Raw genomic sequence first — 19,142 nt, forward strand, 5'->3', positions numbered from 1 at the left:
TTAGGGAGTTTGAGACATTTCGTTTATTTTAACGGTAAAGGACTAAATTTAGATGGGAACTTATGACTAGCACATTTTTTCCACTGGTACGCAATCTCAGAGATGACTATCGTTCACAGTTTACTTATTGTGGCTCGGTATTGTGCTGCCATCTAGCGGTATCATAAAGTGCCTACAGGTCGCGACCATGACGTGACGTAGCACTTTCAGAGAATCCAGCCAATCAGCTGCCAGTGACGGTGACGATTTGAAATTGAAGCGGGTAGAGGCGGAAGCGAGCAGGCGAACATAAACAAAAGAAGTTTTTTTTCCGCAAGTGCAAGTAATAATTTATTCGAATGGATTTTTATTTTCCTTTAACTAACATATGGAGTCATACTTACGTCCAATTTACGTGGTTTTTAAATGTGTAAAGTGCATCTGCCGTTAACTCGCCTGTCTCGTAATTACACCGTTTAGGTTTCTAACAGTCCACAGCCATGTCGATATTTAGCGTACAAGGGCGGAAACACACCGCTTATTACGACAATCTGCTGTCAACATCAACGTCCAGGACACCCGGCCGAGAGCGAAAGATAGCCGACACGACGCTGGGCAAAAGTGTGACCGCATCAGGGGAGTCTGCATGTGAAGACAGCAGGTCATCAGATAAAAGCCGTCCGGTGAACAGGACGTATGTCGTCTCTGCCCTGTCAAAGAGTGGCAGCGGGCAGCAGACCCCTTACCGAGCCCGGCTCACCCTACAAAGACGGTCAAAGAGGAAGACCGGGGCCGAAACGGCTGAACAAACGATGACAGACAGCAGCCAAAGCACCACAGCAGCTCCGGAGAAGAGACTGACTCTGCAGCGCAGGACCAGGACTCCCTCCATGGACAAGAGCGGACGTGGGCAGCCTGGTGGCCTGCAGTCAACGCCCAAAGTTCTCGGTGAACCAAACGGGAGGACACCTGGTTTATTCAGGTCAATGAGCTTAAGAGAAACTGCGACTCATGTGCAAACACAAGGGAGGTTTGCGCAGAACAAAACCTCCTCCTCTTCTTCATCTTCAAGTAGAAACACAGACGAGACCCATACCTTTAAAACGCCGACCAGAAAGACCCCGTTTGAGAGAATCGCTGCCAAACGAGACGTGTTTGAGAGACTGGCAGGGAAAGAAGCTCCCAAGCCAGCGTTGGTCAAATCTGCCAGTCTGGAAAGGCCCAAACCCCGAGCACAGCAAGCCGAAAACACTAAACCCTTCCCGGCTCCTCGGATCAGCAAGACGACCTCAGGTGTGCGAAGACCTGACACGACGCTGCAGGTGATAAAGACAAAGACCTCGAACCAAAAGGGAGACGTGACCCAGGTCAGGACATCCGATCCTGCTCCTCCTGAACAGATCCTGCCCAGTACCAGTGAGGGTCTGAAGCAGCAGGACTTACTAAAAATGGAAAACAGTGCTGTTACGGTGGCTGTGCGTGTCCGCCCCTTCAGTGCCAGGTTAGTGTTTAACTGCTGGGTGACTGAGAAGCAGGCCCCCTTGTCAGTATATTAAAGTCTGGTTCTGGAATCTGTGTATAAAACACTGGCATGCTACTTGTTTAAAGAAAGACAAACAACACATCTCTGAAGTTTTTTGTTCTGCTCTATTACAGGGAGAAAGCTGAGAAGTCCTCACAGGTCATCTTCATGAATGGCCAGGAGACTGTGGTCCAGCATCCAGAGTCCAAACAGAGCTACTCCTTCACCTACGACTTCTCTTTCTGCTCAGTGGATGCCAGTGACTCCAACTTTGCCTGCCAGCAGACCGTGTATGAGACGCTGGCCAAACCTCTGCTGCTGAGGGCCTTTGAAGGATTTAACACCTGCTTGTTTGCCTATGGCCAGACAGGTTCTGGTAAATCATACACGTGAGTGGACTCACTTTTCATTTACATCAGTGTTCTCACTTATGTGGTCATTTGTTTTGTTTTGTTTTTTACTTTTGTACTGTAATCTGTCACTTTGATGTGTTAAGACTGATTGTTTTGCAGGATGATGGGTTTTGAGGAGGAGGTAGGGGTGATCCCAAAATTCTGCCATGAGCTTTTTTCTAAACTGGCCTCAATAAAAAGTGAAGAGGTAAGCTCTCTCTTTGTTTTTTTACATTTCTATTCCAATTTCATTTTTATCTGAAAAATAATTAAATGATCTGTTTTGGGTCCCTTTTGAATCTCAGGTCAAATGTCATGTAGAGATGAGCTACTTTGAAGTGTACAATGAGAAGATCCATGACCTGCTGGTGACCAGAGAAGAACCAAACCAGAGGACGATGCCCGTGAGTAGTTTGCTGTTTAGTGACACTCATCCCTGCCACATGTTTTTATTGCTAACTTGCCACTGTGGTTGACTTAACACAGGGGGGGAAAATGTAGAAAACCTTTGTTTGGATTTGTTTTCCAGCTGAGGGTGAGAGAGCATCCGGTCCACGGGCCTTATGTCGCTGAGCTCTCAGCGTAAGAAAATCTCGTCTTTCTCTCTTTATTCGCTGAAAGCTTGAACATTCTTGGATGGTACCTTTTTCAGAATTGCTCAGCTTGCTGTTTCTTCACAGGAATGTGGTGCGCTCTTACAATGATGTTCAGGTAAGATGAACCAGTTGTCTTTTTATTAGTGGGTGCTTTCAAGAACAAGCTAGGTCTTCAGTGTCAAGCAGACAAAAAGCCTGTTAACCGAATCTGAAAGGCTTGTCATGGAAATGAATATCTTCAAGTGAGATTTCACACAGAGAATCAATAATAATTTAAAGTACTTTTTTCTTCTTCTTTAGGGCTGGCTGGAGCTCGGCAATAAGCAGAGAGCCACAGCAGCCACAGGAATGAATGACAAGAGCTCCAGATCTCACTCTGTCTTCACCTTGGTCATGACCCAGACTAAGGTACTGTCTTCACTGTGTATTTACACCTCTTTTCCCTCTTTGAGTTTTTATGTAAAAAAATACGTTAGCACGGGGGAGCGGATGAATCGTGCTTACATTAAGTGCCTGTGAGTCCATTTGTGTTTGTGTGTGCAGACTGAGCTTGTGGAAGGCGAGGAACATGACCACAGTATCACCAGCAGGATCAACTTGATCGATCTGGCAGGCAGCGAACGCTGCCACTCTGCCCAGACCAGTGGAGACCGACTCAGGGTGAGCACATGTTAACTACCATGTGTGGTTAAGTCATTAAGCAGTTAATCATTGCTTGTTGGAGATTGGAGATGGAGACTTTTAGGTGAACCACGGTATATAATTTTATCATTCACAAATCAGAGTACAGTCTCTTGTCTCAGAAGGCTCTGGTTTCTTTGCATTGTTGGCCTGTTCATTAATTTTTCTATGCTTATTTTATTCAAAACGATGTCTTTATAGGAGGGCGCCAGCATCAACAAATCACTGCTGACGCTCGGAAAGGTCATCTCTGCCTTATCAGAACAAGCGCTGACCAAGAAGAAAGTCTTCATACCGTACAGAGACTCTGTCCTTACATGGTGAGGGAACAGTGTGCTTGTGCACAATTTCTTTATTTGTATTTGTTTGTTTGTCAGCAATCACAGTGACGGTTCTCCTCTAATTGTCACCTGCAGGCTGTTGAAGGAGAGCCTCGGCGGTAACTCTAAGACGGCCATGATTGCTACGCTGAGCCCGTCGGGCAGCAACGTGGAGGAGAGCCTGAGCACTCTACGCTATGCCCAGCAAGCCCGCACAATCATAAATGTGGCCAAGGTCAATGAGGACACCAATGCCAAGCTCATCAGAGGTCAGACATCCATAACATGCTTAAAAATTTGTATACTGTAGACAAAAGGTATCTATTTATAAGCCTTATGTCTAAAGCAGGGTTTCAGGCACACTTACTGTGTTGGTTTGACATGTGAGCCTGGACAAATCCTTGGTCACCTTATAAACTAAAAAAAGAGAGGGAGGGAAAGTAATTTTTATATGAGAGATTCTTTTTCCTTTTTTCCCCTGTAGTTCTTTGTAAACCTGAACATCTGCCTTTCAACACACAAAGCCACACCTGTATTTCCTTTTTTACAACCAAAACCACAGAGTAGCTTCACAGGTGTAGTCAGTATTTTTGGACTGTAAGAACTCTCTCTCACACACACACACATATAAATATTTTCATGTCTGTCCTTCAGCTCCTCCTTCATCAGCCTTTTTCCTCTCTCTCTTTTGTTCATCCCTGTGTTTTTCTTTATATGTGATTGTGTTCCTGTTAGGCACTCGCTCCCGATCGCTTTCGCTCTCCTCCTTTACCACTCACCCTCCCGCCTGTCGGCCCGTTTATCCATCACCAGCTCTTGCGCTATCCAGTTGAAATTAAAGCCTGGCCCTAACCTTGCCTCCAGGCCATATTTATGCACTGTCAGTTGCACATGGCGGCTAACTGTCATGCAAGTATTATTTTTCCATAAGATGATAGCGCTGCTGTTTGACGTTTTTAGCACTAAGGGGAGCTCTTGCTGTGGATTTCATTCACGATGCCTGTCAGCGGGAGATGCTCAAAGTGAATGTGACTCAGACAGACAAACCAGTCAACTTCAGTGAGGGACAGTATCGAGCAGTTTGCTGACCAAATCTGAATATTCCTCTCTAAAGTGGCATCATATCTGCACATTTACATAATCTTGCTGCAACAGTTTTCTCAGTAGGAAACAATCTGGATGAATTTTGTGTGTTTCAGAGCTAAAGGCAGAGGTGGAGAAGCTGCGAGCAGCCCAGATGAGCTCCCAGGGCGTCGAACCAGAGAGAGTGAGGCTCTTCCAGCAGGAGATCTCCACCTTGAAGAATAAACTCTGTCAGCAAGAGAGGGAAATGATTGAGGCCAATCGGTCAGCATTACTGCTATAATCCTACTGAATCCTCAAATGAACAGTTCTCTTTTTGCAGTGGAGGGGGTCAAATGAAAGCTAGTTTTAAAGTTATTCTTCACACTCACACAAAGTAATAGTATATTTACAGTGATCTATATGTTTCTGTGTATTTGTGCAGTCTTGATACATACAGTTTGTTATTGAGTTCTAATAACAGAAAGATTTACTTCTTTCCAGTGTATATTTTTATTAGGCTAAAACATTCAACATTCTGATATTAGAAATAAAAATCAGACATTTTTAGCATGACAAAGATGTTAAGTAGAGCCCAACTAATATAGAAATTTTAAATAAAATATTTGTTATGTGTGGTTATTTAGATATTATGACAATGCTCTTTCAATATAATCAGGATTTATTATCACAGGAAGTTGTGCGCTACTCATTTATCAGAATCAGAAATACTTTATTAATCCTGAAGGAAATGATGGAAATTATGCTCTGCTTTGATCAGCTGGTTATTTTTGCTGCTTTCTAAACACTTGTGTTCTCAAGTGGAAAGCTGCAGAGTGCCCTCTGGTGGATGAACTAAGCAACGTCAACCCTCTTAACTTGGTTGAAGGGTGTTTCTCCCATCTCTTCTTTAAAACCTTTTTATTTATCGGCCATTATAAATGCTGATATCAATATATGACTTGGGGTTTACTTAGCAGTGGGTGATGTTAGTGGTAGAATTTGTTCTTATGTCATTTTTGCTTTTGGTTATAAATTTTTTTTTTGTTTTTTCAAATTTTCCGGCAGGGCGTGGAGGGAGAAACTTGAGCAAGCAGAAATTCGCAAGCGTGAAGAGACCAAAGAGTTGCAGGTAATTTCTTTTTTCGGTGTAACCTTCATTTTATTAGTCTACTCTCTCTATCATTCTGCACCCACCATGCTCGTGTTCAAACACTAATGTTGTTAAAGAAGAAGCTGAAAACAAAGGAGATGAACCCCCCCCCTCTATAAATAATTTTTGGTCTGTGTGATCAGAAAGCAGGAGTGACCTTCAAAGTGGACAACCGTCTTCCCAACCTCGTGAATCTGAATGAGGACCCTCAGCTGTCCGAGATGCTTCTCTACATGATCAAAGAGGGTCGCACTACGGTGGGCAAGCTCAAGTCCAACTCCAGCCACGATATCCAGTTGACTGGCGCCCTCATTGCTGACCAGCACTGGTAAGACCAACTCCTCAGAGAGGGGTGAAAACAGTAGCATATTGTTCAGTCAGGTGGAATACCTGCATCAAGATGGATATAACCAAGGAATATGTAGCCCTACGAAGATATTTGGCCACTTTTTTTGCATTTCACCTAAAATAGTTTTTATTTTCTTTATATATATATTTTTTCAGTGTTATATCCAACATACACGATACTGTCAGCATCATTCCGATGGAAAACGCCAAGACTTTTGTTAATGGGAACCTCATCTCTGAATCCACAGTCCTACACCATGTAAGTAAAGCAGCAAGTTCTAACTTTTTTGTCCGTCTATCGCTTCATTTTGTTACTCTCTGTAAATCAAACGGAACGGTCTGTCCACGCAAGGCCCAAAGCGTTTCATAAATGGTTTCTCTCTGGATCTGTGTCTCTTGTCCGGCTTCTAGGGCGACAGGGTGATTCTTGGAGGAGATCACTACTTCCGCTTTAATCACCCAGCAGAGGTGCAGTCTGGGAAGAGAGCGTCATGCTGGACAGGCGAAGGCGACGGTCATAAAGATTTCGAATTTGCTAAAAACGAGCTCCTTGCAGCTCAAAGAGCGCTGTGAGTGGAGGGAAAATCGGCCAGACTGAGGCTTTTCTGTAAAATGTTATTCCGTACTCTCAAAATCTGAATTCCCATTTTTGTGTTTCTCAGGCTTGAGGCAGAAATTGAAGAAGCCCATCTTAAAGCAAAGCAGGAGATGATGCAAGGAATCCAGATGGCAAAAGAAGTGGCTCAGAAAGAGCTTTCTGACCAGAAGGTGCTCTATGAAGAAAAGATCCGAGCCTTGGAGAGAGAGCTGGTATACGAGACTTTCTCTTCTTCTTTTTTTAAAATCTAGAAATAGGCCAGTTGGATGATATCATCAGTCATTTATTATTGTAACCCTGTATTAGATTATTGACAGTCTGTAATTTTCATTTACTGTAATATTGTAAACTAAAACCTCAAATTGAAATTGCTAGGTGTATTTTCTTAACACTTGTGCATTTTTAAAGAACCTTTAAACATAGTAGAGTTTTGCACGCTCTCATACCCTGTCAGATTATGCAAACTGCAGATAAATGCCAGCATTTCGTTCCTTCAGAATGAGGAGAATGAGCGGAAGCGCCAACAGGAGTTGGAGAAGCAGAGGGTTGCCAGCCAGATGGCAGAGCTCAAAACTGCCAAGCTGGAGTTGGAGCAGGAGGTGGATGTCCAGAGGAAACGTCTCCGTATCCACATGGAGACCCAGGTTAGGATTTTTGATTAAATTAAGGAAATGACAAAAACAGGATGGGCTAGATTATTTTGATTTGTGCACATGTTTAAAAAAAAAAAAAAAAAAAAAAAAAAAAAAATATATATATATATATATATATATATATATATATATATATATATATTTTACACACCCAATTTACATTTGGCCAGTCGGCCTTTATGGGAAGCCTCCTGTGTGAAGGTTTTGTGTGTTTGCAACCCTTTGGATCTCAGGTGCTACATTATGAGGTACAGGTGGAGACGGCCTTGCAGGGGAATTGGGCAAAATTAAACAGGACTTTGAACAATCACTTTTTGATGGCATTTTTTTTATGGATGAAAGTGAAAATAGCTCAGGAATGTGCGCCGTACCATCAGGTTTTCCAGAAAGAGACTGTTGCCTTTTCTTTTATTTCCCCTATGACTGTAGGCGGGAGGGAGTAGGTGGGCGAAATGTGTGATATTTTCAAGCAGTCATCTTCTCGCTTTTCTGGAAGTAGGCATACAGGAAATCTATATTCATTAATTATATCACCTCTTTCGTTCGCTCATCCTCATGTTTTCTGATGTTATGTATGAGCATTAGCAAATATGCTGACTCTGGGCTTTATGTTTAACCATTTGGGATGCGTTTTGAGCCACCGTGGAGCTTGGCTTCAGGCGGAATGTTTTACCCTGATGGTTTTTAATGTTGTTTACATTACCATGACTCACTCAAGGCTATGGAAGAGCATCGTGTGCGCCAAGCGAGGATTGTCGAGGCCCTGGAGGCGGAAAAGAAAAAGATTGGCAAGGAGCTGGAGGAGATTCAGAAGAAAAGAGCTTTAAGGGAAAACCATACGCCCCAACATGGTAAGAGTTAAGTCAACACTGAACGTGTTTGGGAGTAAGGATCACATCGTGTAAGCAGAGTTGTCCAGAGCAGCAGAAGCATTAGAGAAAAGCTGTTTGCCACTATATCAACGTACACTGAAGGCATATAATCCTTAGTAAATATGTAAAGCACTAATGGGCCTCCATATTATTAGAGATGCAGGCTTTTGAACTAGGCGGCGATGACTAGCCAGATGGTCTGTCTCCTCTTTAGACCAGTTTAGAAATGGTTTCCACATTTATCTAAAAGAACTTCAAATTTCAATTTGTCTAACCACAGAACAGTTTTCCACTTTGCCTCGGACCATTTTAGAAGAGCTTTGGCCCACTGCCGTTAGCTTCTTCTTTGACACAGCATACAGTGTTTACAGACAATGATTTCCATGACTGAATCGTGCCTGTTTTTAATGCAGTGCTGCCTGAAGACCTGACGATCACAGGTGTTCAGCATTAATCTTTGGCCTTGTCCCTTGTGCACATATTTCTTCAGGTTCCTGGAGTCTTATAATAATAGTATATTTGTTGGTTTTTCTTTTTTACAAACATTAGACACAGGAGCAGATAGTTGAACCTCTGCCCATCTTATTTTCTAAGCCCCTCTAAGATGCTCCTTTTATAGCCAATGGTTTTATTTGACTCGAGACAATGTTGCGTTAAAATGCCTTTTTGGTAAGGAGTGTTGGGGAGTCTGACCATTATGCTGCCCTCTTATTCTGTTCATTTGTTTGTACGAGGATCATATTAGATGAATGGATGCAATGTCGGAGTTTATGAGCCTCTCAACCCTAATCGGTAGAATGTGGAGCACAGCGATCTGCATCTTACTGTAATTCCTTATAAGGTCTTTGAGAATTGTTGGTGGAAATGAGTGCAATAGCCAGTGAGTAGCTTATTTCAACTGTTCCTTTTTACAGTGAATCCCTGCTGTGTACTGTCTTGTACTGCTAAGTAAAGATCATCTGAGCCAAATGATATTTAACTCTGGGCTATTAGTTGAAGGTAGGACTGGGCGATATGACCAAAAATTCATATCTCGATATTCTTTAGCTGGATGGCGATATACGATATATATCTCGATATTTTTTTAAAGCCATAAAGTAACAACAAAAAGAGAGTTCTTAGTCACACTGTGTCCCAGATCTCACACTGGCACTTTTATTAACATACAGCGTAGATGTACATGAAAAAATTACTCAGAAATAAATTATCAGCATTTATTAAATAATAATGCTCCATAAATAAAATAAAACAATGTTGTTTTTGTGCATAACAAAAAGCTCACAATTGTGCAGTCAAAATGTAAACTAACAGACCCTGAGCATAATAACAAAGACAAATTTCGCATCTGCTCTGTTCCCAAGTTCTACTGCGTGACTGACAGCCTGGAGTTTGAAATCCTTGTTGTAACCACGTCTATGAACAGGTGCCATTTGTGGTCCTTAAACGCACACAATACGGTAATATTACGTTGAAGTACAGTACGTAGTACTCCACGAGGCTCCTGACTACGGTAGCCGTAATGTAACACATAAAAGCGGTTCGCGATCAGTAAGCACAACCAGAACTCATACATAAGGTGCACTGTCGAGTTTTGAGAAAATGAAAGAATTTTAGGCCGTGCAGCCCCCGTGCATGGGGCTGCATGGCGTCAACGTGTGAGAGCTGTTAGCTCGTTAACACGTTGATGCCATCCAGCCCCATGCTCGGGGCGATCCGCGGTAACTCATTAACGGAGATTTGCCGCATTAATGCAGTTATGGCGTTAACGTCATTCTAACGAGATTACTGCTACCAGCAGTAAAATAGTAATCTCCAAATGTTTTCTTTTTACCGACCAGCTCCTCTTTGATAGCTGATCTTGTTGTTGCCTGCAGGTGAAGCGATAGGGGAGGGGGAGTTGTGTTCAGTGAAGTAGAGAGAGGCAGAGTAACGTTGCGTGGAGACAAAAGTGGACGAAAGAGAGGCAAACTTGTGGCTCCACAAGTATAATTATAACATAACATAGACTATATCGATATAAACAATATTATCACATCTCATATATCATATAAAAATATTTCAATATATTTAAAAACTCGATATATATCGCCCAGTCCTAGTTGAAGGTAATGTTTCATTTCTCTGTCGCAGTCTCTCCACAGTGGGATGCCATGAAGTTGTCCTTGATGATTGAGGAAGCCAATAAAATCAGTGCTAAACTGAAGAAACACACAGTGTTCAGCAGGTAGGAAAGAAAGGATGGGCAAAAGTCGCAGATATTTTTTTATTATGCATCATGTAAACACAAAAATGATGAAGAAACCAGTGGCATTAAAAAAAAAAAAAGTAAAAGCATGTAAACCTATATCCAGTCTTTGTATTTAGCTACTCCCTAAAATACAGCTGTAAATGAACACGTGGCTGCTGTTAACCTCTGACCTTATTATTTTTATTGACTTTACTCTCCTGTTTTAGACATGAGAGCTCGGAGAATGAGAAGTGCGGTGGTGTGCTGCAGGTGCGAGTTCAAAACACAAAGCTGGGAATTGCCACTTTCTGGTGTCTGGAAAAGTTCCAAAATAACATTGCTGCCATGAGGGAGCTCGAACGGGTAAGTCTGGGATCAATTCTGCGTTCAAATTCATAACCTTTTTTTGCTATCATGTCTTTCTCACATTAACCTGTGTTCTAGTAAGACATAGCACACCTGTTCAGCCTGCACGACTCTTCCTTGTTTTGCAAATTCAGAGCCTGACATCAGCTCCAGTCACTTGCAAATTTCCTAAGTGTTTGACCTCATTTATAGTCCAGAATGGATTGTTTTATGCCCGACAGAGGGATGCTGCCTCACTTTGCGATGCTTTTCTCATTAAGCTGAGTAAATGAGAGTGGACATGTCATCAGGAGTTTATTCACCACAGGGGGATTCCAGCTCTAAAGATGACAATGTGTTTTACGACCCCGATGATGAGTGGGAGCAAGATATATCAGCCTCTTCTTCCTCCGCCGCCTCCTTTTCTCGACGAAGGTAATTATCCAGCTCCTCCTATCCATAAATCCTTCTTCCTAGCATCTTACATTTACATAAGATTAAATATGGAGGTGGGAAAGTTTTTAAAAACACTGCTTGTCCCTTAGGGAAGGGTGTGTGTGTGTCAGTGTACCTTAAATTTCATCTTCATCAGAGCTTTTAGGAAGGAAAAAATAGAAGTGAGCATTTTTGCACTGATTTGCATTGACCCTCTCTCTGTGGACACAAAGCGTGCCACAAAAACAGTTCCCTTTTTAAAAAAAATGTTTTACTTTTCGTATGTGGAAAGTTGAGTGATGGTAAATACTTCAAGTAAATTTGGAATACTTGAGTTATTTTCACAGCCCTCCCAGTTTCCAACATTGTGATTTACAACCTGGCACATATTTCTTGATAGTTAAACAGTCCTGTTTTCTCTCTTTTCCTGAAAACTTTCTACCCAAAAATATTCCCCTCTTTGGTGTATTTCTTGTGTTTATTAATTTTCGCATGCAGGTCAGGCCAAGGTGTTTGTTTGGGAGCGGTATGGAGGACACACACACACACAGCACCTGCTGTACATGCAGAATATATTCCCCCTCACATTGTGGTTATTCTTGTCAAGCAGTCCTGGTGTTCCCAAACTACCACTAGGCACAGCCAAATGAAACACTGCACAGGCTCTGGGGCTCCACCATATTGCTCTTTTACTCCAATAAACCTTTGCCTAAACAATCATCTCTATTTACTGACCTTTCCACCTCTGGGTTTCTCTTGCAAGTAAAGTTTATTCTCCTGTGTCTAAAGAAAAAGTCAGTATAAATGTTGAACGTTGGCAGCGGTACCAAGTGGGTTTCTGGTTGGTTTGGCTTTAGAAGCAGGAGTTTGCTGAAGAGCAGAAGGATCTCAGGGCGTCTCTACGAGATCCGGGTGCATCCCATTCAGAGCCTCCACAGTGGCTCCTCACAGTCTGCTGGTAAGAAACACAAGTAAATATGCATAAAATATTAAACGTCGTGTTCTTAAAAGGCAAATGTCGGTGGAATTGAGTGGCGAAAAGCTGCCTCTTGTTGTCTTTCTAAAATGCGACATTGTTACATGAATATAAATTTTCAGACCTGCATGCAGCATTCAGTGCTACAGCTGTTAAACACTCGACTACATTTGCTTTTTGTGACAAATGATCATCACCCACTCTTCTCTGTGTCTGACCCAGGGTTAATGGGTGTGACCAAATCCCCCTCCCTCCATTCCAGCATCTCAGACCCTGGGATGCCTGGCATCTGCAAGGAGCTAGTTGGCCAATCACTGGCCCGTCTGCGTAGTTCTACAGGGTCGGAGGAGAGCATGGCAGATCGGTTAATCTCAGATCTAAACCTGGTCTACATGGCTGTCCAAACTATATCTGACCTATACGACAGTCTGGATGATGACAGCCAGGATAGTGGTGAGTTCCAGTCAACTTCATAGACATTAGTAAATCAATAGCTACCGATGGATAGGTAATGATTAGAAGAATAATTTGTGGATATTCGTCCTCTGCCAAGGTAAGAGCTGAGCCAAAAGGCATGTATGACCAGGCCACATTCATAAAAGTGGCCTGGTGTTTATTGGGCACAAACTTTTATTGTGGTGCTTTTTGGTGGTTTCTTTTTTGCAGTGTTTGTGGGTAATTTGGTGGCACAAACTGAGTTGGTGAAGGCAACGACAGCCATAGAGAATGCAGTGTTTGTTACCATGCAGTGGTTGGCCAGTGTTAAACCCTCCTCCGGTCTGCTCTACACGATTGCTGAGGAACTTAAAAGCCAAGTCAAGAAGATGGGAGGGTTCTTCCAGATGTTGATTCAGGTGAGGAAAAAAAATACCCAAAGGTATCACACGTTAAAGTGACAGTACACAAGTTTCAAACTGAGGTTTCTGCTTGGTGACGATAAAAGGCTAAGCCAGCCTACATGCAGATTGTATCATTATTCTCTAATCATTACACTCCGCCCATTTTGAGTTCAGGCAAATCAAGCCTTTTTTTTTTTTAAGTTAAAGGCTATGCATTGACATGATGTCTGGGTTTTCTGGCATTTGCAGTATATGAATGAGTCAAAAAGAGTGCAAAATCTAAGCTGACAAATGATTTTCAATTTTGCGTAGTTTGGAGACGGGTGGCTAATCAAAATGCAGAGCATTGATTGACGGGTCTTAGCTCTGAGCTGTTTGAGCTCTGTCTATGGAAATGGCAAAGCTGAGGGAATTCTCAACCTTGAAGCCCCAAACAGAACATGAATATATGGAAACTAAATCTAAATTCCTTGCCACTCTCAGCACCTAAACACACAATTTTCCCCTCTCGATCCTTACTTTTAATTTTTTCTAGCATTTTAATTTATTTACTGCCCCTTCAGACTTTGTTGGCTGTTGTGCTCTCTTGCTTGCATTGATTCACTATTAAATAAATGTGAACTGAACCTGTGTATCAGTTTGTTTGTGCCGACTCGATGCTGAGTGAAACATTCCTCTCCCGCCCTCACATCCAGGGTTGCGAATCTGAGATCACATCGATGGTGAAAGAAGCCCGAAGGAAAACTAGTCAGTGCCTGGATAAAACTTTACTTGCGCTTGGACACATGGCAGTAGTGACAGGCATGTCATTGAATGTCACGGGACTGGGCGCCCAGGCTATGGGCAAGGTAAGACCACCAATAATTTAGCTGGGAGGTCTCTGTTTGGGCACTGTGGGCCACTCTACTCATGCCCCCTCATCACAACTATTAACTGTATGAATGTGAGTGTAAGGTACAGCCATGGTAACACGGTGCACCAATGCTAAGGTTTTATGTATTGGGATGTAATTAATTATCTGGTCCTTAACAGGTCATAAACCTGATATGAATAATAAAACATGATACCACACACTGTCATTATTTATTTAACAAAAATTAAGCCGAAATGTAGAAGCTGTGAGTGGTTAAAACCAAGTCCACCCTTACTGCTTCCACTGGAATTGTTGCTGCCCATTAATCTTGGAAGGGTGAAAGTTTGTTTGAAAATTAATCTGAAATCTGTCATTCTTTGTAGCTCTGGTAACTGACTGGAATAATGTGGTCATAAAAAGTCATTTGTGTCCTTTTGTTTTTTTTAATCGTTAGCCTTCAGTGGTCACGTGTCTAATGAAGGGAACTGGTAAGGGTATCCGATCTCTCTTGGAGGAGAGCCTCACCATCACGAGGGAAATGCTGAGAGAGGCTCAACTGTCCTATCCCAGAAGCTCAGTAAGAGATCACGCACTTATTTAAAATGTCGTGCCTTTTTGTGCTCATTTATATCACAGAAATGCTATATCTGGTGTGTTTTTAAAGTGCTTATTGAGTTGCTACCCATGATACCTGTCATCTTTACACGCAGGTCCTCCAGAGCCTTAAATCAAAGACTCTTGATTTAGCTCGTGCTCTGGAGAGCTACATGTACTGCCATATTTTGGTAAGTTTCATCAACAGAATCCATTAAAAATCACAATCTGTAGCCTCTAAACCAGGGACGTCCAACTCCTTTTCATTGCACAGACTGTCCTGTAATTATAAATGTTTGTTTTTTAATTTACTGCAAGCGCACCAAAAGTGGAAAAACTGTAATTTTCCCGTCATTTAATTGTTTATCTCTTAACTAATGACTTTATGGCAGTAGGAGTGGATGGGAAAAGCTGTAAAACCTAAGAAAATGCAGTTAGAAGTTGAACATTTACATACTCCTTCATATTTTTTTCTAAAGCTCTCTACTGGGCCAGTTTCAGGTCTTCGCTCGGCCGATTCTTGCCCCCAGGCCTTATGTTTGACACCCCTTCTCTAAACCCTTTAGTTTTTTTCACAATCAGATCTACAACATAATGCAGCTTAAATTTCTTTTTTTTTTAGCCTCTATTGTTTCATTACCTTTTTTTTTTTTTTTTTAATTAAGAATGTAATCATTAAAAAATATGTGTCAAACTTGGGGGAGGGAATAAATGGCATTTGTTATCTGCTTTGTGGAGCTTCATTACAAAAGTCCTGGCACTTGTTTTGGTTTAACCAGAGCAAAAAGACAACAGTGCACGCTCAGCTGAGCATCCTGTAGGTAAAGGTTAAAAACGATCCTCCGTCTTGACACAGGCTTAAATGTTACGGATTAAGACTCGCTGCCACAACAGCCCCATTAAAGATGCCACTCAGCCTTTATTGCTCCTGTAAAGCTTAGTGTGCCGTAAGCTTATCTCTCTGCGGTCATCCCTCGGTGATCGTTCACATAATGAATGTGTTGAATGAAGGGGCATAAGTCACAGCTAACAGCCTTGTTTGTCCTTATCTTAGCCACACAAAGTAGCAGGTTTTGTTTTGGCCTTTTTACCTTTTCAAACCAATACATGACACATGTAGGCAGCTGGGCTTTATGCTGTCCACAGTGTTATTGTAGTCAAATAAAACTGAGTTATATCCTCCAAAAGCTATTTTCAGGGTGTTTTTCTCACTATTGGTAAATGTAGCAGAGGCTTGAACCCAAAATATTTTCAACTTGTAGTGATTCAGGCACTGGCTGCAATTCTTTTATTTCACTTTTTGTGTAAAATCTATTCTGCTCACCCGTTAAAATATAACTTAAGCAAAATACAGGAGTCAAAACTGGTTGCATTTAGTTAATAGTAAATTTCTACACATTATAGTAGGATCTTTGTTGTGTTTTGTATGTAATTTAACAGATGAAGTTACAAGCATGTCCTGTTTGTTTGCAGTCTTGTTGTCATTATGTGTAAGTGCTAATGTCTGCAAACAGGAGAGGGAATCGGAACCACAGGAGGCAGAGGAAGGGGAGGAGGACGCTTTGGCTTTACTTTTGCAGAAACTGAGGACGACATCAACCAAACTGTTCCAGCTGAACCAAGCCATTAGACAGTTGCATTCATCTCTGTCTACAGCCTTACGAGGTAAAGCTTTTGATTCACAGTGTCAAGACACTTACACTAATGTACTTCCTTGATGGGCAAAGGCCAACACTAGCTCTTACAGATTATTTTCTGATAGTTCAGTGGCAGCAGTGTTGGTAGATTTAAGGATGGTTGACCAGTCTGTCCCTGGTGCCCTCCTCCTAGGAAAAGACTTCAAAAGCTGCAGAGATACGATCTCCTCTTCTGCCAAGGCTGTTGACGAGCTGATCACCGGCCTTTCCAAGGATGGAATTGGGGCCCCAACCCTGCAGCTTCCCTGTCTTCAGACCGTAATGTCTGCACGAGATGAGCTCCACTCGACCCTGGAGTCCTTGTCCTCTCTCTGGAACCAGCAGGAGGAGGGAGAGAGCAGAAGTTCAGCTAGTTTTGAAAAGGATACAGAAGAAGAAAGCTCAGCCAAAGAGAGAGCTGCCACTCACAGTACTGTTAGACATCGAGTTGTGAGCAAGATTGTGTACGCCCTCGCTCCAGGTGTGCAGTCTAACAGCAGCCCGCACTGGGTATAGTCTTTATTTGTCGTATCACATGCTGTTTTACAGACTGGTAACAGGAAAACTGCAGTATAGCATCTACAAGCATCTATAAAAATCAAGTGTTTTGTTAAACATTTAAGCCACCAGAATGTGTATAGCATTACAATTAGCAGATTAACAGCATTAGGAGTAACTAGCTGTAAAGATGTGCTGTGCCAGGTTTTTGCTCCTTTACTTTATATATTTTTTTCAGAAGCATTTAATAATTTTACTGCTGGTTTTTCTTATTAGTTCCAACATGCAGATTCAATAGTCAGCACCTTAGGTACAACATTTTGTTAAAGGTCTTGATTACCCACATGTTTTCTTTCTTGCATGAAGTCATTTTGTTGTCATGTTTGGATCAATATTGCTTTTGTACATTGAATAACTCGTACTGTAAAATTTGCACTCAGGAGAGACTTGTATATTTGGGGTTTCTTCTCAATACACATACTTTAACAGGGCAAAGTTTTTAATCGTGTTGGTTACTTTTGTTTTTTTATTTAGTCCTTTATATGACTTGGTTTAAAAAAAAAAAAATGCTACTTGTACTTCAAAAATATATGCACATGGTTTGATTTTGCAAAGATCCAAACCTTTTATCTTGAAGGATGCTGCTCAATAAACCATGGAGCTGTGGTTAAGACTGCACTCATAATAAAATAAGACTTTGTTGAATTAAAATCAGACCTAGTTTTATTCTTCTGCTGGTCTAACAGCACAGGTATACACAGATGCTAAAAACTAGTCTTGCCCAGCATCATTACTCCAGTTCAACATCCAAATCTGCGTGAGATTAATATCCTTTTTTTTCCATGTTTAAACTGAAATATCATTATGCAACATTATGCCTTTGGACCACTTTTCTAAGGGTAATCATCATACTATAAAGATTTTATGTATGTGTGTTCCTTATTTCCTCCTGGATGAAAAGAGTGATCTTGATAAAACTTTGCATAAAAGATTAAATATGTAAATCACATATCGAATTTTATACAAATTCCACAGTCATATTTGTACATTTGACAGGTCCGCTGAGTATAGAATGAAATGTCAGATTAGAATGTGGAGTTATAATTTAAACATAAAGATATTTGCATGTTCCATAGCCCAGTGAGGAGAGAGGCAAGGGTTAAAAAAGCTATAAAAACACTGCTTGAATATATATGAAGTTGATAATTGTTCAAATGAAAGAGAACATTTTAATCAATTTCTTGTTTGCTCCCAAACCTATGGCATGACTATACAGAGAAAAGCTTGACAGGGTGTGTAAGGAAAAAATAAACAAATGCACAAAAAGTTTTATGACTCAGTTTCATAATTTCAAAATTCTCCAAAACTAACATTTTCTTTAATTCACTCATATTAAACTCATTAGGGTCAAATTTAGGGTGAACAATATTACACAAGTGCACATCCACACACATCGGAATGCCTTTGATTCTTTGTGTCATTGTGGTGGATCATAAATTTGATTAGTTTTGGAGTTGTACATCTCTGTTCCTTATATTTCGTGTCATGCCTTTATTATTGTTTTATTTGTTGTTTTGCAGCCAGCAGCACATGCGCGCCTCCTCCTTCACTCAATACAGACGCGTGAGAGAGAGCTGTCTGTCCGTGCCATTCTTTCACCTCTCCTCACTATTTCCCGTGTTTAAGGTCACAACATCATCACAACCTTGCTTTGATCTTTGATTCCACTAAACACTTAAATAGGAGCTTTAAACTGTTAAACTTTACTGCTTAACTGACGATGACCTGACAGCAACCAAAACCCTTTTGAAAAGTTTTGCGAGAGTTTTGCAACATAAACCAAAAAATTTTGAAACGTTTCTCACCAATTCACCAAGCAAACAAACACATTTCACCATGTCAGCCAACTCGTCCTTAAGCTCAGATGACCTTGAAATATCTAAAGGGACCATTTTGGGAGATTACTATGAGGTAGAGGGTTTCCTCGGAGAAGGGAGCTTTGGTATTGTAACCAAATGTCGCAATACACAACCCAGCAAACTTGTTGCTATTAACCTAAGACCCGAACTCTTCCATGGCATGCATTTTTAATTTCTTTTTGATATTTGGGCATATTGGGACCTGATGAATGTAAAAACAAAGAATTACAAGATCTTTTTTTTACCTGATTTTTGTTTCCAAGAAAAATGAGAGCCACATATGAGGATATTCGTTTAAAATTTTGATAGAAGAGTAGCGGTATAATGTCCTCATAAGTGGATATCAGGCCCTTGTAGAGCAAAATTGAGTATTTTAGTCTAAATAACCCAAAATGTGATGTCCACATATGTGGACGCCAGGTCCTAGGAGGTTAAAGTCAACAAGAGCAACCACGAAATTCTGCAACAGGCAAAAATGGAAACTTTCATCCTGGAGCAGCTGCAAGGCTTGGATGTAGATAGATGCAATATTGTGGAATGGAACGGCTTTTTCCTCGACCACCAGCGGATCTGCTTAGATTTTGAACTCCTCGATCAAAGCCTG

At 41.4% G+C, this 19,142-nt stretch overlaps 1 protein-coding gene across 1 annotated transcript; it reads left to right on the top strand.

The window, feature by feature from the left end:
* Window positions 1-220: 220 nt before the first annotated feature.
* On the top strand, window positions 221-17,934 carry kif14 (kinesin family member 14). Its single transcript, XM_086263252.1, has 29 exons — window positions 221-1,480; window positions 1,636-1,890; window positions 2,014-2,101; window positions 2,199-2,297; window positions 2,423-2,475; window positions 2,574-2,604; window positions 2,790-2,897; window positions 3,033-3,149; window positions 3,372-3,490; window positions 3,587-3,759; window positions 4,690-4,837; window positions 5,621-5,684; window positions 5,849-6,033; window positions 6,210-6,312; window positions 6,465-6,622; window positions 6,716-6,863; window positions 7,149-7,295; window positions 8,023-8,155; window positions 10,307-10,400; window positions 10,631-10,766; window positions 11,077-11,183; window positions 12,041-12,141; window positions 12,382-12,612; window positions 12,826-13,013; window positions 13,694-13,846; window positions 14,306-14,428; window positions 14,562-14,636; window positions 15,960-16,110; window positions 16,276-17,934. Exons 1-29 carry the CDS (start codon window positions 480-482, stop codon window positions 16,635-16,637), a joined length of 4,851 nt encoding a protein of 1,616 aa, XP_086119378.1. The 5' UTR covers window positions 221-479; the 3' UTR covers window positions 16,638-17,934.
* Window positions 17,935-19,142: the final 1,208 nt, after the last annotated feature.

The sequence above is a fragment of the Aulonocara sp. 'chitande type north' Nkhata Bay genome, linkage group LG15, assembly GCF_057382095.1.
Source record: "Aulonocara sp. 'chitande type north' Nkhata Bay isolate Kocher_YH1m ecotype deep benthic linkage group LG15, A_spYH_male_GT1.1, whole genome shotgun sequence".
Classification (NCBI taxonomy): domain Eukaryota; kingdom Metazoa; phylum Chordata; class Actinopteri; order Cichliformes; family Cichlidae; genus Aulonocara; species Aulonocara sp. 'chitande type north' Nkhata Bay.

Bases quoted from the DNA above. Each gene is read 5' to 3' on its own strand.
- kif14 (XM_086263252.1), top strand. From the start codon at position 480: ATGTCGATATTTAGCGTACAAGGGCGGAAACACACCGCTTATTACGAC. The intron at 3,760-4,689 runs GTCAGACATCCA...TGTGTGTTTCAG, and splicing joins CAATGCCAAGCTCATCAGAG to AGCTAAAGGCAGAGGTGGAG. The intron at 12,613-12,825 runs GTGAGTTCCAGT...TCTTTTTTGCAG, and splicing joins TGATGACAGCCAGGATAGTG to TGTTTGTGGGTAATTTGGTG.